Source organism: Salvia miltiorrhiza, chromosome 8 (genome assembly GCF_028751815.1).
Source record: "Salvia miltiorrhiza cultivar Shanhuang (shh) chromosome 8, IMPLAD_Smil_shh, whole genome shotgun sequence".
In the NCBI taxonomy this organism is placed as follows: Eukaryota; Viridiplantae; Streptophyta; class Magnoliopsida; order Lamiales; family Lamiaceae; genus Salvia; species Salvia miltiorrhiza.
This window is the reverse complement of record NC_080394.1, coordinates 4,816,404-4,841,392: the sequence shown is the minus strand read 5'-3', so window position 1 is coordinate 4,841,392 and position 24,989 is coordinate 4,816,404. Positions and strand designations below refer to the sequence as shown.

At 35.8% G+C, this 24,989-nt stretch overlaps 3 protein-coding genes across 5 annotated transcripts; 2 read left to right on the top strand and 1 right to left on the bottom strand.

The window, feature by feature from the left end:
- Positions 1 to 3,207: 3,207 nt before the first annotated feature.
- On the top strand, positions 3,208 to 5,992 carry LOC131000224 (bifunctional nitrilase/nitrile hydratase NIT4B-like). The gene is made up of 5 exons (XM_057926021.1): positions 3,208 to 3,450; positions 3,780 to 3,959; positions 4,710 to 5,003; positions 5,252 to 5,533; positions 5,613 to 5,992. Exons 1-5 carry the CDS (start codon positions 3,210 to 3,212, stop codon positions 5,756 to 5,758), a joined length of 1,143 nt encoding a protein of 380 aa, XP_057782004.1. The 5' UTR covers positions 3,208 to 3,209; the 3' UTR covers positions 5,759 to 5,992.
- A 6,781-nt stretch (positions 5,993 to 12,773) lies between these two features.
- Positions 12,774 to 15,885, top strand: LOC131000225 (bifunctional nitrilase/nitrile hydratase NIT4B-like). Of its 2 annotated transcripts, XR_009093687.1 has the most exons (6): positions 12,815 to 13,075; positions 14,446 to 14,625; positions 14,722 to 15,015; positions 15,192 to 15,473; positions 15,553 to 15,752; positions 15,808 to 15,885. XR_009093687.1 is itself a non-coding variant. In XM_057926022.1 (5 exons), the coding sequence occupies exons 1-5, from the start codon at positions 12,940 to 12,942 to the stop codon at positions 15,696 to 15,698; spliced, it is 1,038 nt and encodes a 345-aa protein (XP_057782005.1). In that variant the 5' UTR covers positions 12,774 to 12,939; the 3' UTR covers positions 15,699 to 15,885. The 2 variants fall into 2 exon arrangements, 1 of the variants encoding a protein (XP_057782005.1); XM_057926022.1 differs by having other exon boundaries at positions 12,774 to 13,075; positions 15,553 to 15,885.
- Positions 15,833 to 18,293, bottom strand: LOC131000223 (uncharacterized). 2 transcript variants are annotated; one of them, XM_057926020.1, is made up of 3 exons: positions 17,554 to 18,293; positions 17,362 to 17,472; positions 15,833 to 17,095 (listed from the first exon to the last, which is right to left on the bottom strand). In XM_057926020.1, the coding sequence occupies exons 1-3, from the start codon at positions 17,914 to 17,916 to the stop codon at positions 16,103 to 16,105; spliced, it is 1,467 nt and encodes a 488-aa protein (XP_057782003.1). In that variant the 5' UTR covers positions 17,917 to 18,293; the 3' UTR covers positions 15,833 to 16,102. The 2 variants fall into 2 exon arrangements, with proteins under 2 accessions (XP_057782003.1, XP_057782002.1); XM_057926019.1 differs by having other exon boundaries at positions 17,362 to 17,479; positions 17,555 to 18,273.
- Positions 18,294 to 24,989: the final 6,696 nt, after the last annotated feature.

Genomic DNA, 24,989 nt, shown 5'->3' with positions numbered 1-24,989 from the left:
TTAAAAAAAATAAATGAGACTCTTTTTCATGGACAAAAAAAAAGGTAAGCATGACTCTTTTTCGTGGACGGGGATCATCCTTCAAATTTATAATGTATTTACACATATTATTATTAATATATTTATATGAATTCATTATGCATTAACTATCACTACTTTTTAGTAATTTAACGACATATTCTTCACTCACTAAATATAGTACTCCCCTCCGTCCCACGAAGCATGACACAGTTTTCTTTTTAGTTTATTCCACGAAGTTTGATCTGTTTTAAAAAATGACAAAAAATTTACTCTTCTCGTCCCACGAATCTTGACACGTTTTCATTTTTGGGCCGTCCCACGAATCTTGACACATTATTACCTTATATTTCCTACTTTATCACATTTATTACCTTATCTCTCATACTTTATCATTTTTATACTTTATTAATTACACACTTAAAACACTAATATACAATTCCTTAATTCTCGTGTCGAAATCAAACATGTGAAGATTCGTGGGACGGAGGGAATACCTTTTATTCACCTTTTTACTTTTTCACCTACCACACTTAACACATAAAATATTAATTTTTTAATTTTCGTTTCGAAAAGAACTAAGTCATGCTTCATGGGACGGATGGAGATCATGGAGTACTAATTAATTTCATGGGTACACATGAAGCAGTTGCTGCTGTTACAGGCTTACAGCTCAAACCTAATGGGTTTGGAACCGGGTTGGATCTGCATTGATGCAGGTTCGGGTCGCGGGTTATCCTTGGGGTGGGCCCAGCTGTGATGGGCCTCCATATGTGGGCTGAAAGCTGCTACTGGTTTGGGGCCGTTGATGCTGTTTTATTTTAACAGCCCATTGTAGGTTGTTACCAATTTTTTTTTTAACAAAAACTATTATTAATTTAGAATAAATAATTTTAATCTCAACTTCAAAATAAAATTTATTAATTGGATTATAAGTTATGATTTAGTATTATTATTAATTATTCGTTTCAATAAAACTTGAACATTATATGGTAGTATTAATTATTAATATAACAAATAAAAGAATGAAATTAATAAAAATCCACATAAGCATGTCCATTAATGTCTAGACCCAATTAGGATGTATATATCTATACCTGCTCCAAATTCGATTTAAAAAGTAGTTCATGTTCTTGTCTCATTTTCTATAATGATATTCACTAATTAACTGAATTCGTAAATTTACAAATATATATTTAATGAAATATAAATTGTTTCTTTAATAGGTTTTCCTCTCAATAAAATTCTTATATAAAATCGACGTGGGATTGGAGATTTTAGAAAAATAAGATGAAAAATACGAAAACTAAGTAAATAGAGAATTTAGATAAATAAAGAATAGAATTTTATGGAAAATACCAAAATGAAAAGAAAAGGAAAATATACCGTAATTTTTGTCTATTTAAGTAATAGATGTGCTTGTAACATTTTGCATCATAAATTGTACCAAATAAATAGTTTTAATAGTATTCTGATTAATTTGCATATTTGCAATTTATTTAGCAAACACTAATTAATTTTTCTCAGAATAATTATCTCTTATGAATAAAAATGGGTAATATATTTATATATTTATTTAAAGTAATTACTATGAATTATGCTTTGAAAGCGTTTGCATTGATTTATTGATAACAATTGAATATATAATTTAAATATTACAAATAAAAAATACTAGTACTTCTTTTTGAAGATAAAGTCAAGTTAAGGGATTTTGAAGTTGTATCTAATCGAAACATAGGTATTTTTCCAACACAAATATAGGAATTTTTTCTATGGGTATTGAAAAAATTCCTATATTTTGATTAGATACCGAAAATTCCGATGATGTATGTGACTTAGATTTTAACTCGCCTATTAAGAAGTGTGTTAGTTTTTTTATGTTTACATGTCTCAGTTAAAGAATCAATAAATCAATAGATCAATTAATAGAAGTGTTTTAAGCTCAATGTCACATATGATATAAGATCAAGTGAAAGCTGAAAGCTAATGACCAAATCAGACTACCCACATTGATCACCTCCGGTAATTGCGCTAATCCTAATTAATAAACAGGTTAACTTATTTATTAATTATCAAATAACGTGAGTAACTTAATCACTATATTTCCCTCAAAAAAAACTTAATCACTATATTTGTGTCTCTCTGAATTTCAATCCTTCTAGTCTTCTAAATACTTTATAGCTAGCACTTGGATTTTAATATAAACTTGTCAATAACTTCCATACTTTTATCGCCCAATCAAACCAACCTCTCGGTCCCACTAAAAGTCACATGTATTTTATTTTGGGTCGGCATACTATAAGTGATATATTTTCATAAATGAAAAAATTTAACTATTTAAAAAATATAGGTCCCACAACTTTTAACTAATTTACATATTCTCCTTAATTCTTGTGCCGAAAAATTTTGAGCCTTATAGTGGAACGGAGAGAGTATTACATTTTACTACTAAACAAATTCAGCAGCCCACGCAGTGGCGGATCCAGGGGGGGGCTAGGGGGGGCTTCAGCCCCCTTCCAATTTTTGAGTTTTTTTTTTTTTTTTTTAAATTATAGATATATATTTATTATTTTGTTTTATATCTATATATATGTGTATATAAATAAAAAAAATACAAGAAAAAATATAGTAATACATTATTTATAGTATCCAACTATCCATATTAATTGCTCAACACATTGAGTTGTTACATTTATAGTATTATTTTTATCATTTTTTCTTTCTTAGTTAATTTTTAATGTTAAATTTGAGTCAATTCTAAAGGTAAAAGTAAAATTACTAATTACTAACAATGAAAATTAGTTTATTTGTTTAGAAGATGAAACAATTTTTTTTTAAGAAAAATGAATAAAAGTACGTTTTTATATGCTTTCAATCTACTTGATGTTGAATTAATTGAATTGCGAACAATTATCTTATTATATTAAGTGATTGTTGAAAAAATGTATGAAACGAAGTGTACGGAATGCTCAAAAAAATTTGCTTCGGGGGCTCCCGCCCCCGAACCCCCGTGTAAATATTTTCAAGCACCGTAGTCCAATAGATTCAGCCCCCCCTAACATTGAATCCTGGATCCGCCCCTGAGCCCACGACTTGACTTTGCAATGGCATTACACTAACAAGTTATTAGAAAAATAAAAATAAAAATAAAAATAAAAAAATAGCAAATTGTTGACAAAAGCAGCCACCTGATGTCCACAGTGATGCTACGTAGCAATTGGTTTTCCTATATAAAAAGCCTCTTCAATATTCTGAATACATCAAATAATCACCATTCACCAATCAATAAACCACACCTTCAAAAACATATGGCTTCTCCAACTCCGACCGTGACCGACGACGCCACCACTGACGCTGCCGCCTCCCCGACCACCATCCGCGCCACCGTAGTCCAAGCCGCCACCGTCTTCTACGACACTCCCGCCACTCTCGGTCAGTATTCCCTCATTTCTACATTAACAAATTAACTGTCAATAAAGAAGCAAGCTATGCTTAGTGGGACGAAGGGAGTAATGGAATACTTCCTCCGTCCCAGCTTTTAATATTTATTTGAAAGACACACGAGTTTTAATAAAGTGGTTGAGTGTGTTGTGAGAGTCCCACCTTTTATAAGAGTGTTAAAATAATTAAAGTGGAGCACGGGTTCCACATATTTTTACTAAAAATAAAAATGGATACTAAAATATGGGACGACCACAAAATGAAAACTGGGTACTAAATGTTGAGACGAAGGGAGTATTAATTTAGAGATTTTGTGACAGATAAAGCAGAGAGGCTGGTAGCTGAAGCAGCCTCAAATGGTGTAGAACTGGTGGTGTTTCCGGAAGCATTCATCGGCGGCTATCCTCGCGGTTCCAACTTCGGCTGCACCGTCGGCCACTTCACGGCCACCGCCACCGAACAGTTCCGCAAATACTACGATGCTGCCATTGACGTTCCCGGTGAAATTTTTATATTCTTCAAATATTAAAAGTTCTTGCTTTCGCAAGTGAAAGTATGCTGGATTAATTGTATGAACAAAGAATTCAATATATTTAATTAAGAATCTCTTTTAATTAAGTAGATGAGATATAATAAGAAAGAAAATATTTCTAACCTTCAAAATGCCAGCAAACTTTTAATTAGAATATTGGAACAAGCTCAACAGCAAACTGCTATTCAACACCGACGGATTATACTTGATGAACTGGTAGCAAATGCAGTAAATTCCTCCTCTATTTATAAAGGTTTTGAAATTTCGAGACAGATGATAGAAAGCTGAGAACGTGGCTTTGATCAAGCTTTGTGCTTGAGCTCAAAGCAAATTTTTAGACCAAGTCCAAACTAATCCTCTTATCTTTTGACTTATAAATCTTACTTATTATTTCCGAATAAGTTGAGCTGCAAAACAAAAAATTTTCCAAAACAGAAGGAAAGTAATAATTTTATGAAGACAAATATATATATTTATATATATATATATATAGAGAGAGAGAGAGAGAAATAATTCAGTGAAAATAATTAACTTTCAGGTGAAATGAGAATAATAAATAAATTAGTAATACAATGCACGAGGAGCAGTATTTAGTTTATGTGGTGAAATTTTTTACTCCTCCAAAATTTAAATCCAAGTATGAATGACTATTCATACCTGACATTAATTTATTCATGAATTTTATTGATATATTTGTTATTAATTATTTTTTGTGCAGGTCCCGCCTTTGAGCGATTGTGCGCCATAGCCGGGAATTACAAGGTGTATTTAGTGATGGGAGTGATCGAGAGGGACGGGTACACCTTATACTGCACAGTTCTCTTCTTCGACCCTCAAGGCTGCTACCTTGGCAAGCACCGGAAATTCATGCCCACGACGGCCGAGCGCCTCGTTTGGGGGTTCGGAGACGGATCCACCATTCCCGTCTTCGACACCCCCATCGGCAAGCTTGGCGCCGTCATCTATTGGGAAAACAAGATGCCGCTGCTCAGGACAGCGATGTACGCAAAAGGTCAGTTTCCCCATTGTGTTTGTTTGTTAAAAGTACACAATGTCTTTAATTGTATTTATTATGAGAAAATGAGAGATAAAAGCGCAAATTTTCCTTTATTTTTTTGATAATATTATCACATAAAAAAATAGAGGGATAGGTGTGCAATTTTCTTTTCTATAAAATGAGAGAATCAAAATGGGATTTAAAGGTAGAAATTAATATTTTCTCTCTCTCAATTTCTTATGATAAATTTACAACCAACGCAGGGATCGAGATATACTGTGCCCCCAACTCGGACGACAGAGAAGTGTGGCAGCCGACGATGAGGCACATCGCCATAGAAGGCGGCGTGTTCGTGCTCTCAGCCTGCCAGTTCTGCCTTAGGAAGGACTATCCGCCCCCTTCCGAATACACCTTCACAGAATGGGAAGACGAGCTCGAACCGGATTCTATCGTGGGCGCCGGTGGCAGCGTCATCGTGGCGCCCTCGGGCGAGGTCCTAGCGGGGCCCAATTTCGAGGGGGAGGGACTCATCACTGCTGATTTAGGTACCTTCAAATTCAATCTCACATATGTAAGAATGGTATAATTTAACTAACAAGACATGGTTGATGATTTTGTGTGCAGATTTGAAGGATGTGGCACGTGCGAAATTCTCGTTTGATGCCGTTGGTCACTACTCTAGACCTGACATCCTGAGCCTCATTGTGAATGATCGTGCTATGAAACCGGTTTCCTTCACTTCTCAAGATCAAGATGCTTCCCACAAATGACTTGCCATTGCATTTTTCTCTATTTCTTATGTTTTGTAAGCCTTGACTTGTTCTTTTCTTGTGCAATCAATCACCTTGTAATGTAATCTTTCAATTCTGTGTTGCGTACGTTATTGTTAGTGGCACAAATTTTAATAAATGTTAGGTGAATATATTATGAGTGAAAGAAGGGAACTGTTTTTATTGTAATTTATGTTGTGATGGTGAAATAAAAAATAAAAGGTTTGTGATGGACCATACGTGCAATAAAGTCGTGATTAAGTTGATAAAACGAGAGTAAAAAATAAAGGATTTGTGATGGAATAGTGTTCAGAAATAAAATTGTTCTCTCTCTTTTGTAGAACGTACCGAAATAACAAATTGAAAAAATGCTCTGGTCCACCCAAGACGTTATGGGTTGCCATGGGTCGTCTACGGTTGTATGGGCGGCGGATTGGAAGCGTAGTGGTTTGTCTTAGATAGAACTCATTCTCAAAAACCAAGCTATCAAGGAAAGGGTGCCTAAAGTGTTATAAATCACACCAATCAGTTCATACTTAATCGATGTGGGACAGATCATGAGACACTGTTGCTACCCTCGTACCAAAGTTGCATATCTATTTGACAATTGCTTGGATGAATGCAGAGACACCCTCGTACCAACCCTTGTATGTGTTGGTGGAGGTGCCAAGAAGAAGAAATAATTAAGGATTCAAATTTGATATTTTGTATTGTGATTTACAACCCACTGGATATATATTTATTTCATGTGTCATTTTTGTAGGGGAAGAAATATGGGTAGTAATACGGATACATGCTTTGTACATCTGTTTCGATTGGATCGTGCTAAAATAAAGGTTTTTTTTTTTTAATTAAGCCTACATATAGAAAATTTAAAAATGCTCATGAACCAAACAAAACGTAATCGTCATGATTGAGGACAGCAAAGTCAAGTCAAACCCACAGTCCCGTTTTCGAAGAGATCATGGATTACAGATTATAATTTTTTATTTAATTTTTGAGCTACTCTCATCTATATCCGTTTCTATGATGTACATAAATCTGATCTTGTCCAGACATGCCTGACCCGATCCGACCCTCTCTTTTCTTTTTCATTCATTTTTAAGTGTCCGATCCATATAAATGGTACTTTTACTAATAATGAATAACATTTTTATTAAATACAAACAATACTTTATAAATAATATTTTTTAGAAAAATAAATAATATTAATTAGTATTTTATACTATAAAGTACTCCCTCCGTCCCACTCCAATAGACTCACTTCTTTTAGGCACTGAGATTAAGAAAACTTACTTTTTAGTAGGAAAGTGGTGTGGTCCACACCAATTAAGTACAATATTTTTACCAAAAAAAAAAATGAGTCTATTAGAATGGGACATCCCAAAAAGGAAAATGAGTCTATTGGAGTGAGATGGAGGGAGTATCATTTTTATATTTCTCATCTTCATATATTATATACTACAATTTCAACAACTTAATTTTTATGTATTATATAGGAAGATAAGAAATGTAAAAATGCAAATACAGCTTTTGTAAAATACAATAAGAATTACGTTATTGTGCATTTACGAAATTTGATTCTCATTTCTTATAATAGCTTTAATTTGGATCTCACACTATTGTTGTGAGTGGAGTTTGTGGACCATACTTCTATAAGTGAAAGAAAAAATGATATTGTGAACAAATCAAAGTAAAAACGATATCGTGAACGGATGATGAAGAGGGTTTTTCCAGCGTGGGTTTGAGAGTGTACGAGAGTGAGAGGTTGATCTCATCTTGGGTGTAATTCTCGATTCATTGTGTGACGAGTTCGCGGGTTGTGCGAATCGTCGGAGTTCTTCAATATTACGATTGGTATTGCTCCCGTGGACGTAGGCATTTGCCGAACCACGTAAATCTCTTGTCTCATTTATCGTCTTGCATATGATCTTGATTACTTGTGGAGATTTTCTTGTTTGCTAAGATTGGGGACGTTTCTCGGTTGTATGTGCGTTATAAATTGTTTCCGCTGCATTGGTATTATTGTATGGATTTGCATATGATACCAACAATTGGTATCAGAGCTTGATATCAAATTTGGGTGGTTGAGCTCACATTTGAGGGGTATTGAGCTGGTCCTTGCAGAGGCGCATACCAGGTGTTCGACGAAATTCCTGAGAGAAACGAAAATCTGAAACAAGCTGAAAAATGACGTCTACGAGTGGTGCGGTCAAGATAAGAAAGTATGAGATAGCAAGGTTCAATGGGAAGAATGATTTTTCCTATTGGAGGATGCAAATGAAGAATTTGCTAATTTCACAAAAGCTACACAAAGCTTTGGCGGGTAAAGAAAAGAAGCACGAAGACATGTCTAATGAGGATTGGGAAGAGTTAGATCTTGAAGCACGAGCGTCGATCATTCTCTGCCTAGAGAGGGATGTTGCTTTCTTGGTGGACAATGAGGTAACCGCCGCGGGAGTATGGTTGAAGTTAGAGGCGAACTTCATGACGAAGACTCTAACGAATCGGATCTACTTGAAATCCAAATTGTACACTTGCAAGATGGAGGAAGGTACACCTATCCAGGAACATTTAAACAAGTTTGATAGGTGCATATCGGACTTGAAGGATATTGATGTGAAGGTGGAAGATGAGGATCAAGCTCTCATGCTATTACTCTCATTGCCAAAATCGTATGAAAATCTTGTACAAACCTTGATGCTCATGGGCGACACTCTGACGATGGATGAAACTAGGACTTCACTCCTGGCGGATGATCTTCGAAAGATTGCAACTAGTGGCATGGCTACTAGTGGGAGCAAAGAGCAGGCACGGGGATTGTATACGAGGGGCAAGACAAGTGATCGAGAGAAAGGCAAGGGAGTAAAGGCTAGATCCAGTTCAAAACCTCTTGCAGAGAGACCATGTTTTAAGTGCGGGGAACTTGGGCATTTCAAAGCAAATTGCCCCAGCAAGAAGACAACTTGGAAGAAGAACAAGAACAAGTACAACAACAGCGGGAAGGTACAAGGGACACAAGAAGCTGGTTTTGCTTCGCAGGAAGGGGATATCGGTGAGTGTTTCAATGCCACGGGTAACGAGGAAAGCTCCGGTAAGTGGATACTTGATTCGGGATGCTCTTATCATATGTCTCCGAATAGGAAGTGGTTTACTACCTATGAGGAAATAGATGGTGGAACTGTTTTGATGGGAAACAACCATTCCTGCAAAACAGTGGGGGTCGGTTCGATCAGAATCAGGATGCATGATGGGGTTATCAGAACCTTAAAGGATGTGAGACATATCCCGGAACTATGTAAGAACCTTATTTCCGCTGGCGTTTTGGACTCCGGTGGATGCAAAATTATCACTTGGAATGGAGTCATGGAGGTTGTTCGGGGTTCTTTAGTTGTGATGAAAGGTATCCGTCAAAGAAATTTGTATACGCTTTTGGGCACAACAGTGACGGGAAGTGCGGCAGTTGGAGCAGATGGAACTAGTAGAAATCAAGGGGACTACACCCGATTATGGCACAGGAGACTCGGACACATGTCAGATAAGGGTCTGCATCTACTTTGTCAAGAAGGTTTGCTGAAGAACTTGAAGAAGCCTTGCATGGAATTTTGCGAGCATTGCGTGTACGGGAAAACACACCGAGTTCAGTTCAGGGCCAGCAAACACAGGAGCAAAGGCATCTTAGATTATGTGCACACTGATGTCTGGGGGCCAGCTACAGTTACCACCAAGGGAGGCTCCAGGTACTATGTCACGTTTATTGATGATTATTCTAGATATGCTTGGATTTATTTCTTGAAGCATAAGAATGAGGTGTTTGACACATTCAAGAAGTGGAAAGCAATGGTTGAAAACAGGACAGGAAAGAAATTGAAGACATTGAGATCTGATAACGGTACAGAGTATACAGATGGTGCCTTCAAGAAGTTCTGTGACCAGGAGGGAATTGCTAGGCACTGGACTGTCAGGAATACACCGCAGCAGAATGGGGTCGCGGAGAGACTGAATTGCACGCTGCGAGAGCGAGCAATGTCCATGCGGTCTCATGCAGGGCTAGGCAGAGAATGGTGGGCAGAATCGATGTTTACAGCACTTCATGTCATAAATCGATCTCCACATTCGAGCTTAGGTGGAGATACTCCATACAAGCTATGGTCTGGGGAACATGCAGATTATGAGAGACTCAGAACTTTTGGATGCACAACATACTATCACGTCAGCGAGGGAAAGCTTGAGGCGAGGGCCAAGAAGGCAATATTCTTGGGGTATGCAACTGGAGTGAAGGGTTATCGCTTGTGGTGTTTAGAAAATTCAAAGTTCATAATCAGCAGGGATGTTATCTTTGATGAGTATTCCATGGCAGCTAAGTTTAAAGATACAATGCCCGGTGAAGATGAAAATGAGACGGTCAAGTCTCAGGTGATCGAGATAGAACCTAAGGATCAACCAGGTTCTAGTCGTGTTCAAGAAGTAGGTCATGGAGACACTCGAGAACAGAGTGATGAGGAGTCTGAGCTCGAGGCTCTTGATCAAGAGAATGTAGATGTTTTACACCAACAGCGGCTCGCGGATGATTTGGTTTCCACTAGGCCAAAGCGAGCATACAAGAGAGTTCAAAAGCTGGGGTCAGATCAGCCTTTGAAGCATTATGGGCAGGCAAACTTGGTCGGGTGCGCACTACCAGAGGATGATGCGGTGCCAGCATCATACCAGGAAGCTATTCGGGATAAGAATAGCTCAAGCTGGTTGGCTGCGAATGAAGAAGAGATGGAGTCTTTTCGGAAGAATCAAGTTCTGGAGGGGGTTCTACCTTTGCCCAAAGGAAAGAAGGCTATTGGTTGTAAGTGGATCTACAAGAAGAAAGAGGATAATTCTGAGCTCGGTGGGATCAGGTACAAGGCGAGGTTAGTAGCAAAGGGATATGCACAGAAGGAGGGAGTGGACTACAATGAGATTTTCTCTCCAGTAGTGAAGCACACTTCTATTCGGGTGTTGTTGAGCGTTGTGGCTCACAGTGATCTTGAGCTGGAATAACTCGATGTCAAAACCGCTTTCCTGCACGGAGACTTGGAGGAGGAGATTTATATGCGTCAACCTGAGGGCTACAAGGTTGAGGGTAAAGAGGATCATGTTTATCGCTTGAGGAAATCCATGTATGGATTGAAGCAATCTCCTCGACAGTGGTACAAGCAGTTTGATTCTTTCATGCTGAAGCATGGTTATTCCAGAAGTGATTATGACTGTTGTGTCTATATTCGGAGACTTCCTGGAGGTGAGTATATCTATCTTTTGTTGTATGTGGATGACATGCTTATTGCCTCGAAGAGCAAGGTGGAGATAGATAGACTGAAATCTCAACTTGGTAAAGAGTTTGAGATGAAGGATTTGGGCACTGCTAAGAAAATACTGGGTATGGAGATTAGAAGAGAGAGGACAAACTGTGTTTTGTTCCTGAGCCAGAAAAGCTACATTGAGCGGGTTGTGCAGAGATTTGGGATGCAAGATGCAAAATCGGTGGCAACTCCGTTGGCTCCTCATTTCAGGCTCTCTAGAAAGCTATCTCCCACTTCACCTGAAGAAAAAAAATTGATGGAGAAAGTGCCTTACACTAGTGCAGTTGGCAGTTTGATGTATGCTATGGTGTGTACACGTTCGGACATTTCACAAGCAGTTAGTGTTGTGAGCAGGTTTATGGCTAATCCTGGAAAGACACACTGGGAAGCTGTGAAGTGGATCCTTAGGTACTTGAAGGGTACCAGCGACACAGGATTGTGTTTTAGTGGAAATACATGTCAGGTTAATGGGTTTGTGGACTCGGATTATGCGGGTGATCTAGACAGACGACGATCTACTACGGGATATGTGTTCTGTGTACACGGTGCCCCCATTAGTTGGAGATCGATGTTGCAGGCTACAGTGGCTCTTTCCACTACCGAGGCTGAGTACATGGCTTTGGCAGAGGGGGTTAAGGAAGCTTTGTGGCTGTGGAGTCTTCTGGGTGATTTTGGGATTAAGCAGGATCGCGTGGACCTGTGGTGTGATAGCCAGAGTGCTATACATTTGGCAAAGAATCAGGTTCATCATGCTCGTACCAAGCATATTGATATCAGGTATCATTTTGTGCGGGATGTCATAGAGGAAGGTGATATTTCTCTTATGAAAGTGCACACAGATGAAAATCCAGCAGACATGTTAACCAAGGTGGTGACGGGTGGTAAGTTTAAACACTGTTTGGACTTGCTACATATCAACCCGTGTTGATAATCAAACGGGGCAGCCTTTCGGGGCGGTGTTGGGGTGAGGTGGAGCTTATCCTTTTGTGTTCGAACTACAGGAGCTTGATCCCTGGATTGGGTATGTAGGCAACCATGGAAAAGTGGTGCAGCTTGTACGGGTGTCCATGTTCGTGGGCGGTGCTCGTATTCGTCCTACATTTGAGGTTTATCAAATGAAGTACGAGGTGGAGAATTGTTGGTGGCAGACAAAAGTTTCTGCTTTTACTGTTTGTTTTTTCCTTTTGTTGACTTCTTTGTTGTAGTTGTTAAGGGGTGTGTGTTGTATTATTCATTCTTTTTTTAAGGAATGAATAATACAACACACACCCCTTAACAACTACAACAGAATGAATAATACAACACACACCCCTTAACAACTACAACAAAGAAGTCAACAAAAGGAAAAAGCAAACAGTAAAAGCAGAAACTTTTGTCTGCCACCAACAGATGAAATATATTATAATCCATATTTACAACTGTTGAAGAATAACCCAACTAATCAAGGGGGATGAATGTATAGATATGCACACATTTTTATGTATAACAACATTAGCCTCTCCTTGAATTCCAAACTTTCTAGGTCTTTAAAATACTGCATAGCCCTTGGATTTTAGTAGAAACTTGTCAATAAGTTCCCTACTTTTTCAACTAGTTAAAAATAATCATTGATATATATCATCAATCGAACCAATCTTGTAGTATACTAAATAAATTAAGCAGCCCACGATTTGATTTCGTAATGGCATTACATTAATAGCAAGTTGTTGATGAAAGCAGCCGCGCGATGTCCACATGAGATGAGATGCTATTGCCACGTATATAAGAATTGGTTTTTCCTATATAAAAAGCCTCTTCAATATTCATCAATAATCACCTTCACCAAATCCAAAAACCACAACTTCAAAAAATATGGCTTCAGCTCCAACTCCAACTCCAACTCCGACCGTGATGGACGCCACCACTGATGCGGCCGCCTCCCCGACCACCATCCGTGCCACCGTAGTCCAAGCCGCCACCGTCTTCTACGACACCCCCGCCACCCTCGGTCAGTAATTCCTTTAACTTCTACATTACTAAACTATGAGTAGAAATGATAGCTATTCACGTGAAAGCAGGGGACGAATTCAGGATTCATTATTAGAGAAGTTGAATTTGTTAAAGTGTGACGTCTTAAAGTATTTATATAGGGGTTTGTGGGACTTTGGGTTTGGGGGCGAAAGTATTTTTTCTTTTTTTTAACATTTCATACTGTTCATTTTTATGTCAAAGTAGAATCATAATGGAATTAGAATCAGAACTCAGTTATTTATTATAACTAGTACGCCCGCTCATGCGATGCACGACTAATATTAAAAGTGAGTGATATTTTCAATAAATAAATATACATATTAAATGTAAGTAAATATAATTGATATTGTGTATAAATATAAAAATCATCAAATATCAAAAGCAAGTAAATGATTTTTTTTTTTTTGAGGAAAAAGCAAGTAAATGATAATGAGTATCATTATGTATCATATAATATTCTAAGATTTACTCCTATAAATTTATACAAATCTAAATATCACCTTTAAAAATTTACTTTTAAGCTAAAGAGTTCTAAAATGAACAAATTATAAGTTTAATCTTTTTAGTCGCATAAATATTAAAAATGATGTCTAATAAAAATACTATAAAAATAAAATTAAATTAATAAAGAAAAGGGAATGAAATAAGGAAAATATATAACCGTGAAATTCAAAAGAATGGATTTAGGAGAGAGAAGATGATAGATGAGAGAGGAGAGAGAAAAAGAAATAAATTTATGACTTTAAATGATAATAACTTATTTATTTTAAATTTATTTTTTGTAATTTTTACATCAAATTAAAGATCTTTTCGTTATCTTTAGTTTAACATCCATATTGAATATATTTTTATGAATTAAAATTGATGATTTTTAAAAAAGAAGCAAAATTGAAAAAGAAAGATGAAGAAAGAGAAAATTTGGTGGGAAAAAGTTTACGTTAAACTGGTGTTTTATATATTATATAGATAAATAGTTGTTCGCAGTTCATTTAATAACATATAAAGACCTATTTCTATGCATTTTTTAAAAAAATATTTCATCTTTTAAAAAAACTAATTTTTATTATTAATAGTTCATAATTTTATTTTAACTTCAGAATCGACTCAAATTCAATATTGAAAATTAACTAAAAAGAAGAAATGAGACAAAAATAACATAAATTTATCAAATAAATATAACAAATTACTGTAAAAATATTAAACAATTAACGTGGATACTACAACTATTAAAACAATGTATTCTGTTCTCTAATGTATTTCTTAGTGCAAATAATGAAACACTAGAGTGTAATAAGAATGATTTAGCCTTGATTAGTAAATTAATTTAGAGATTTTGCGACGAGGCAGATAAAGCAGAGAGGCTGGTAGCTGAAGCAGCCTCAAATGGTGCAGAATTGGTGGTGTTTCCGGAAGCATTCGTCGGCGGCTATCCTCGCGGTTCCAACTTCGGCTCCACCATCGGCCACTCCACGCCCACCGCCGCCGAACAATTCCGTAAATACTACGATGCTGCCATTGACGTTCCCGGTATGCATGCACCAATCAAATTAATTACTCCATAATTTTTATTTTATTTTTATGTTTTTCAAATATATATATAATTTTTTTGTTGTTGTTGTGCAGGTCCCGCCTTCGACCGGTTGGGCGCCATAGCCGGGAATTACAAGGTGTATTTGGTGATGGGAGTGATCGAGAGAGACGGGTACACCTTATACTGCACAATCCTCTTCTTCGACCCTCAAGGCTGCTACCTCGGCAAGCGCCGCAAATTCATGCCCACGACGGCCGAGCGCATCGTTTGGGGGTTCGGAGACGGGTCCACCACTCCCGTCTTCGACACCCCCATCGGCAAGCTCGGCGCCGTCATCTGTTGGGAGAACAAGATGCCGCTGCTCAGGACAGCAATGTACGCGAAAGGTCAGTTTAAATTTATCATGAAAAAATGACGGAAAAAAATAATGGGCCTTGTTTGATGAAAAATGATAAATGAGAGAGAAGAGGGATTTAAAGGGTTTTTTTTTTTTTTCAATTCTGATTTTTTTATGATAAATTTACAACCAACGAGAACTTAACAAATCCTAAATATTATGCAGGGATCGAGATATACTGTGCGCCGAACGCGGACGATAGAGAAGTGTGGCAGCCGACGGTGAGGCACATAGCGATAGAAGGCGGCGTGTTCGTGCTCTCAGCCTGCCAGTTCTGCCTGAGGAAGGACTTCCCGCCCCCTCCCGAGTACTCACTCACAGAATGGGAAAACGAGCTCGAACCGGATTCCGTCGTGAGCGCCGGTGGCAGCGTCATCGTGGCGCCCTCAGGCGAGGTCCTAGCGGGGCCCAATTTCGAGGGGGAGGGACTCATCTCGGCTGATTTAGGTACCTTCAAATTCAATCTCACATATGTAAGAATGGTATATAATTTAACTAACAAGACATGGTTGATGATTGTGTGCAGATTTGAAGGATGTGGCACGTGCGAAATTCTCGTTTGATGCCGTTGGTCACTACTCTAGACCTGACATCCTGAGCCTCATTGTGAATGATCGTGCTATGAAACCGGTTTCCTTCACTTCTCAAGATCATGATGCTGCCCACAAATGACTTGCCATTGCATTGCATTTCCCCCTGTTTCTTGTGATTTCTTTGCCTTGACTTGTTCTTTTCTTTTTGGATCAATCACCTTGTAATAGGAATTTAGTATATACTAAAGTTTTTTTAATGAGATGCTATTTTTGGAAATGTAGCTTGATTTACAATTAATTTCTGCAAAGAAGAAAATATGAACTCATTTGCCAGTTCCTGAACTGTAGCAGCAATCCAAAAAAAATTTAGCAGCCAATCAGAAAAATTCTGCGGCATGAAAAATGAAATGGAAGAATACTTGCTTGATACACTTCTCTGGAAACAGAAACAACTCCATTTCTCACTTCGTCAATCTTCCAAATTCATCCTCAATTCTTATAATAGCAATGAATTCTTGAATTTCTTGCTCATTTTCTGCTGCATTATGATAACAATGGCATCTGCAGTTTTTGGCTCTGAATGAATGGTTGCTTCTTGGGTATTCTCCCTTTACTTGTATCAACGCAGTTCCGTTTTGATCCGTTATCGACAGCATCACGCCACATAAAGCTCTTGCTGATTTCTTCAATGCTTAATTCAATGGAGTGGAGATCACTATCATCTGATTCCTCTTCATCTTGATTCACAGCTGCACCTTCTTCATTTTCTTTACCCTGGTTTCGTTGTAAGCCCTGAAACGTCTCCTTCAAGATTCTCTCGAGCTCGTTTCTTCTGTTGTGTCTAGGAGAGTCATCCCCTTTTCGGCCACACTTTGTGCCTTCCAAATAGGCCTCAACCTCATTCCTCAACTTGTCAACAAGTGCATTCTTCTCTTCGTACAGACACTTAGCGTCAGAGAGCTTCATCTGCAGCCTCTCTTCGCGTAGTAGATCAGCTAAATGGAACATCTCCCTCTCTTTCTCCACTTCTTCCCGGACTTTGGCAAATTGCCTCTTGAGTTCCCACACGCCTCGTGCCAACTCCTCACACACTTGCTCCACCTTTCTTCGTGCCTTCTTCTCGCTCTCAAGCTCCTTGACCGCCCTTGCAAGAGCTGCCCTTGTCTCTGCTAGTTCTGCCTCAGTTTTCCTGTTCAGTTTCTCAATTCTTCGCCTCAGTTTCTTCTCCATCTCGAGCTCTACAACAGTGGATGGAACAGCACGGTGAATGCCATGTTTGGTCTGCTTCATCATCACATCATCCATCTCACTCTTCTCTGTCTTCTTCTGTCCTTGGATTAGCTTACTCACTCGATTACACGAGCGCTCAAGTTCAACCCCCAGAGCTGAGACGAGCGTTGAGCTTATACACTCGGGCTGCTCAAGACCCCCAACGCGACTCAATACCTCAAGCAGCTGCTTAGAAGCAATCAGACCATTGTATACATCCTTGAGATTATCTCTCAGTCCATGGACATGATTTTGCATCCCATCAACCTAGATTTTTCGTGTTAGTCAACAAACATCACCTTCTAAGCACATTCATTCGAAGAAGAAAGACAATGATGAAGGGCACCATAGTAGCATTCATCATTCATCTTAAGGTATTCTCATTGTTACAAACTTATAAATATCTCTGAGAAAACACCACCAAAAACCAAAATGTGCACAGACAATTGGACTATAACTTATATGAAACAATGAAACAAAACAGATTTCATATACGAGCCCTAAAATTAAACAACAAAATTGAAGAATTATACCTGTGCAATGGAAGTAGAACTTCTCAGATTACTACTAGGTCGCAGTGGCTTTCGGCAACCAGCTGATTGTCTTCTTCTACCGCTACACAGTTTGTCTGGATCCAATATCATCTGTAACATTCAAATGAAAAAAAGGAAAACCATTAATGAATCCTAGAAAAGCAAAACAGAAATGCAGTCACAGTGTCTCACCTCAGAGACATTGTTTAGAGATGGATCCAAAATCGTGTGTTTTGCAATTCTCTTATCCTCCAAAATAGGTGCCCCATCGATCTCCCAGAGAAAGGCGGCGAGTGCTCGCGCCGACACCGATAAATCTTTGGCATTTCCCCCAAACAGAGAGCAGCGGTGATTTTGCAGGGATTGAGATTGAGAGGCGATCATTTTCCAGGTCGGAACCGGGGTGGTGGATCCCCTCCTTTTCCCCATCAAAAAGGTGCGCTTCAACCTGTAATTCTGCGCCGATGTAGACGACGACGATGACAATCCTCGCTTCCTCACCTTCCCTTGCTCTCCTTCCATTTCCGCGTCCAAATTCAACTTTTGGTTTGACATGATTGTGGGGAATATATATTCGAGAGTGCTGGCTCGGTTCCGACCAAAATAATTCAAAAATTTAAAGCGAAAGCTGTGAGTCACCACTTTGATTGAGCAGCTGCAGCTCCTCTTTTTCCTACTTTAATTATCTTTTATGCATTTGGAAGTGCGCGATCGAAATTGAAAACAGAGTAGAATGATCGCATTCCCAATCAGTCAAAAAAGGGTGTCAACCTACTATAATGAGCTGCGTCTTTTGCGGTGGGGGATTCATGTCGTCCAAACTCAGAGATTGCAAATAGGTAACTGTCAATTATTGAGTTTCAACTACAGCTGGAGAAGAAGGCCAAATTTGTATTTCCATGAGACAAGAAATTAGTCTGCTGCCTTTTCCTAATTCGTCGACAAATAAAGGCCAACTAAATAAATATAATTAAAAATATTGTCCTTTTTCGCTTTATTGGGTAGAACACAAACACATGATTACTAAACCGAAATTTTCGAAACTTTGGGGCTCGTTACATCTATCTAAATTCTTTAATATAATATTAATTTCTTTTTTCAGATTATTAATACTCCACTACACCCAATCAGATTATTTTTCATAGTTTACTGGTGACTATTCCAACTAATCAATCGTAATTAGTTTAGTATTATTATTTTTAATTATATTAAAGATAAATAAAATTCCAATTTAACTAATTAATTAACCTTGTATGTAAAATTGAGCTTAGTCGGGCCAGGGCCCACACCAGAAGGTCTCCTATCTCCAGTCCAAAGCTCAATCACATTGAGATTTGGGCCCAGTGTAAAATATTTGGGATTCGTAAATTGAAGCCCGATTGTTCTTGAGTTTATAGCAAGTAATTTAGGAGTTTTTTTTAGAACCAAGTAATTTAGGAGTTAAGAGGGTGTTTTGGGTAAATTTGTTTTGAAAAGTTTATAAAGATATTTTAAGAATTTATAAGATGTAATTTTTTAAAAATTTATATTATCAATATATTTTTAGAGAGAATTTTGTGTTACATATAGGAAATTGAAGAGATGAACTTAAAATAATATATGATGAAAACAATAAATTATAGTTGAATATTTTTCTGTGAGCTTATAAACTCTTGAAGTTTATTTTTACATCTTATAAATTATTTATGAATTTATTTTTACCAAACAATTTAAACGAACTTATAAGCTCAACCAAAGACCCTCTTAATTATTTGCTAGATCTCAATTTTTCAGCCGCGCTGCAATTTAAATCCAACTTGTAAAACATGTCAATAATCATAAATTTTTTAATTCGTAATAAACTTTGTCCCACCAAAAATTATCCGATGATATAAGATATGGCAATCGAAAAAGTTATGTGATTTTCACCACCGTCGTCTTCGCCTCCACCACCACTGCCAAACTGTGAAATCATTTTGTTATCTAAAATTTAGTGAAATCATTATGTTAAGATATACTTCCTCTGTTCCACTCCAATAGGGTCACTTCTTTTGAGTACGGAGATTAAGAAAATTTACTTTTTAATAGGAAAGTGATAGTAAAGTGGTGTGGTCCACATTAATTAAGTATAACTTTTTTTACCCAAAAAGAAAATGAGTCTATTAAAGTGTGATATCCCAAAAAGAAAAATGAGCATATTGGAGTGAGACGGAGGGAGTAATATGTTGGGTGAAGTGAGGCAGGCCAATTTAATTTGGATCTTCCGCCGATTTGAGAGACACAAAGCAAAGTCCAAGTTTTGTGAGCATTGGAAGACTGAATTTTGTCTATATACCACATTTTGTGTTAATAACTACAAGCCAAATTGGCTCGCAAAATAAAATAAAATAAAAATTTACAATCCAAATCAAAACAAATTGAGACCGGCTTTGCCGTTTCGCCTCACCCAATCACATTTGCAAAATTATTGTGGGCGAACGGGTACAACATTTTATAGAGCAATTAAGTCTTTAAAAAAAAGTAAAAATACATAGAGTAATTAAGTCTTATTTATTCAATATGCATGCAGTTCCATTTAATTCTATTGTAATATAAGAGTCTAGCTCATTTTCTTTCTAGAAACATGTGTATTTTTTTGATTGATAAAATAGATAATTAAATATTTTTATTCTTATAATCTTAATTTGTCGATACAAGCTAATATAGTAATATATGAGTCCGTTAATTAAAGAATGTAGAAACAAGACTCTAGGTAGTTCATATAAAGAACTAACCAATCAAACTAAAGCAAGAATATCTTCTATTTATACTATAGCTCAAATACCAAAATACCATTAAATACAAATAAATAAATAAACACTAGTCCCCTTGGGATGACCTAGTGGTTGGGGTGGTTGTCTGTTGTCCAAGAGGTCACAGGTTCGAATACTCTCAACCACAATAACCACTAGGTGGGGTGTGTGTGTGGTTTGTATTATTTATTATGTAATTTCATCAAAAAAATAAAATAAATAAATAAACACTAGTAAGCTCAATCAAGAGCTAAGTGGTCGAGCCAACGAAGCCTTCTTGCAAATGTGAAGCACCTAAAGACTCTTCTTTGTTAAATATTTTGGGTTCAATCTTATCTATGTGTGGTGATGTTTTTTCATTTTGAAATGGTATTTTTTTTTTATCATTTTATAATATTGAGGTCTCGTCTGCATGCGGATTGCATAATAGATCACTCTGTTGTGATTCTAATTCAAAAATAGGAAAAGAGCTAAGTGGTCGAATTTGACAGGAAAATTAAATACATTTACATCACCATCATTCCTATACATCTTTGAAATGATTCACCCTCGAATGAGGACCAACGTCATCTCCACAAAGAATTTAAAAAGCACTACTCTAACTAATTTTAAAAAATTTAACCTTGTTTTTGTCCGGACAAATTTTGTCTAAATAACACTACTCTAAAAAGAATTACTACTGCGTTAAAACGAAATGAAAATTTCCCTTGTAGTAAACAAATAATAACGAAAAGCCCAAATTAAAATGAAATCAACCACATTAATTAATTGATGAGAAAAAATGATTGAGCAATGCCCATTTGTGGTGACGTTACAACCGTACTAGTAGAAGGTTGCACGCGTACGACTTCAAAATAAAACACGCGTTGCTCAAGTAAAGACACGTGTGAAACGAAATGTGACAATAACATCTTAACTGATACCATAAAATTGTTACCTAACTTTTCTATTTAATAGTAAGATCTTAAGTTCTCTGCTCGAAGGAAACATAAATCTCGAATTCTGTACATTTTCTAACTATTCTAGTCAATTCAATAAATATTAAATTGAATAATGCTGAATGGATAAGCTAAATATTTTTAAAAATTGATTTATTTTATAAAAAAAATTCAAAATTTTAAAAAAATGTAGTTATTTATATTGCTTTCTCCATATGGTAGTTCTTTTTTGTAATTTTTTAAATAATTTTGAATTATTATTATTTTTTTTATACTTAAAAAAAACAAAAAAACTACAAGGTAAAGAAAAACAAAAAAGACAAAAAATAAAATAAAAATAATAATTAAAATCATGTAGGACACGCGCCCGCCTTTAAAAGGCGATGAGCCGAGCTCATTTCATCGGGCCGCGACTCGAGCTCCCCCAGCATGCATCGATCGACTCATAGCTTGAGCTGATTCGAGTCAGTCGATCAATGTGAATGCTCTTAGATTTTGTGAGAAAATCCAAATAAAATTAAAAAAGTTTGTGTATATGGAACAATTTTTAAAATTCACGTGCAATTTAAACACAGTAAGGTTCATGCATTTTGAGGCTAATTTTAATTCATGCATAATCCAAAAACTACCTAAAGTTCGTACGTGGTGATTACCGGCCCTAATTAATTTGTTTATCGGAAAGGGGTATATATTGCCTATTGGTATGTAATTTAATGACTTTTGTCTATTTTAATTGCCCCAACATCGCCGAAATTATGTTAGATGTTGTTCTACTCAACTGAATGAGTCGTAGCTAATGTTTTTAATTAGGCTAATGTGTGTGACACAAACTAAACCTTGTCTATCAAATTAGGTTTCACCGATTTCATCTAAACAATCCTAAATTCATGGGGCTTGCCTATCTGTTTGGCAGTAAGTGATCAAATGAATCTTCGAGAATTAAAAGATTATATGTTAGTATGTTACTACAACATAGCATTACATAATAAGTAATTCAATTTCAAAACTGCAAAAGTATGAAGTAACTTCAAATTAGTACTACTTGAAGTATGATACCGCTTGTAATTAATACTATTAGTTCTTCTTACGAGTTTCGTTATTGAAAAATGTGTCACTTTTTCTATTTATGTATGTTCAATAATATTCTTACAATTATGGAGTATTATATACTCCCTTTGTTTTTTTAAGTGTCCTATTAATATAAATTTATTGTTCTTTTTTAAGTGTCCTATTTCAAAATTTGAGAATAAAAAATGACAAAGTTCCTACTTTACCCTTTTTTTAGTGTCCTATTTCAAAATTTGTGAATAAAAAATGACAAAGTTCCTACTTTACCCTTTTTTTAGTGGCCTATTTCAAAATTTGAGAATAAATTTATTACACTTTGAAAATAATAAATATGGGCACAAAAGTAATACTCCAACTTCCTTGGTATACGTACTTTTTTTTCATGGGACACTTAAAAAAAAACAGAGGGAGTATATAGAAAAATGTATGAATTTTATGTAAAATATGTATGAATTCGCTGTATAAAGGTATGAATTGGGAAAAATAAATTTTTACTATCTTTGGGATTCGAACTCAGAACTATAAATTCATGAATCAACTGTAAATCTTGATGATCTAAAGCTAAAAACAATGCTTATTTTATATCTTAAAAAATGTACTTATTTTAACCCTCTAATATATATATATATATATATATATATATATATATATATATAGGGAGAGGTTCAGGAAAGAACCATAAATAAAAAAAGAACGGAGAACCATTTTCAGTCATTCGATCATCAAGATCTACGGTGGATACATCATCTTGTTGGATGAATGCAGATCCTGGGTTCGGATCCTGAAGGGAGCAATTTTTTTTAATTTTTTGAATGCATTAATTTTAACAGCGAATGCATTAATTTTTACAGTGAATGCATTAGATTTGATGGTTCTCCCTTTCTCACAAATAATGTAGTTCTCTCTAGAACCACACCCTATATATATATATATATTGATCTAATAGTAGAGTGGGATTTGAAATCAAAGTAATTTATTTGTCCTATGTAGTTTGGAGGTTAACGTTAAAGGTATATATATCAGTTGTTGTTGTGGATCGAAGTACTCTCACGAAATAAAAAATATACTTACATTTGTCACTATTTCTCCCAAATAAAATACTGCCATATGGTTGGTAATAGAGAAAAATCAAATAGTAGAGTAATAGTTTTTCTTTGTATTTAAAAGAAAACTAAAATCACATTTAATGGAGTGGCTTGCGTCATGTGTACCCAACTATTTATGTGTACTTCATGCATGACTGATAGTACCCAACTAATAAGAATATTATTCTACTAGCTCACAAATCCATATCCGAATTAATTAAAGAATATAATTCTAGCTCATAAATCCATATCTCGGACTAATAAACTATGAAAATAAATTAGGAAACAGTAGGGTGAAACTTTGACATCATATGGCCTGCCTTAACTCCAGTCAGCTCTCTGAGATGCTTGATCAAAGCATTCCATTTTTGACAAGTTTGGTGCCCTTTTAATTTCTTTATATTATAACCAGCAAGGATGTGTTCTCTTTAATTATAAATTTATCGTAAAAAAAATAAGGAATAAACAAACTTTCACCTTTTAAATCCTTTCTTTATTTTCCTCCATTTCGTACAAAATAGAATTTGATCTTTACTCATTCCTCTTTTTTACTACAAAATGAAAAATAATATTATCACATCAAAAATAAAATGATAAAGGAGTGAAAAGAAGGAATGAGTAAGAGTCAAATTTTATTTTGTAGGAAATGAAGGAAAAAAAAAAGAAAGGATTTAAAAGGTGAAATTTTGTTTATCCCTCATTTTCCCATGATAAATTTACAACCAAAAGAACACATCCTAATACGTTTCGGGTATACCTTAAAAATTAAATATACGTTTAAATTATATTTTTAATTAAATAGTATAATTTTATATCTCAAAAATCAAATAATTAATTTTAAGTGACTAACATAATATAACTATAATTTGTAAGAAAATGATTTTTTTGAAAAAATCCATGATGCCGCCTTTCTTCTTCGACGGTAGTAACCGCTGCAGACACTACCACCAAGCACTGCAGCGGAACACCACTATAACACCAATGTTCTTCTTTCCTTCTACAGCAGCGATTTTTGATCCAATCTGAAAAAAATTTTGTATTTAGTCTATTCTCGAAAAAAAAGAAAGGTCAAAGTTTAGGATATAATACTCACTTCTATACTTAGGTAGAAAAAAAATCATGTAATCCACGTAAAAAATTCGATGAAATGACTCATTATTCTATGAGATTCTCGATTTTGGGACATTTATCACAATACAGTGAAAGTTTGAAAGTTTATAAAAAAATAAACGTAAATTAAGAATATTTTTCAAAATAAATTGTAATTTTCCATTTAATATATCCATGTAGTTTTATATAGCTCTTATTTTAATCCAAATTTCTAGAAAAGTGATCATGTAAATTATATATAGAATAAATATTTAGTCATCGCGTCATTAATTGGGTGTAGCCAAACCATACGAGTCAAAATTTTACAATACCAGATAACCACAACTAGTACCACCCTATGTTAGTATGTTTATAGGTGTATTAATTGAAAACCAAATTAATTAATATGTAATCAAAGCTAGCCTCATAAAAGAAACGACGATGCAAGTATATTTCATGAACTGGCCAGGAAGAGATGTATACCGAACCTAAATCTCAAAGTTTATTTATACAAAGGTTATAGATAATTAAAGTGATTAGTAGGCAATTAACAGATAAAATTAATAGCGATTATGATTTTGTAACTATAGGGTTTGGCATAAATCCTTTTCAGATATCAACATTAATTTGATATCTGACTTGAGGAATTAATACAGTATATACTAATAAACATTGAA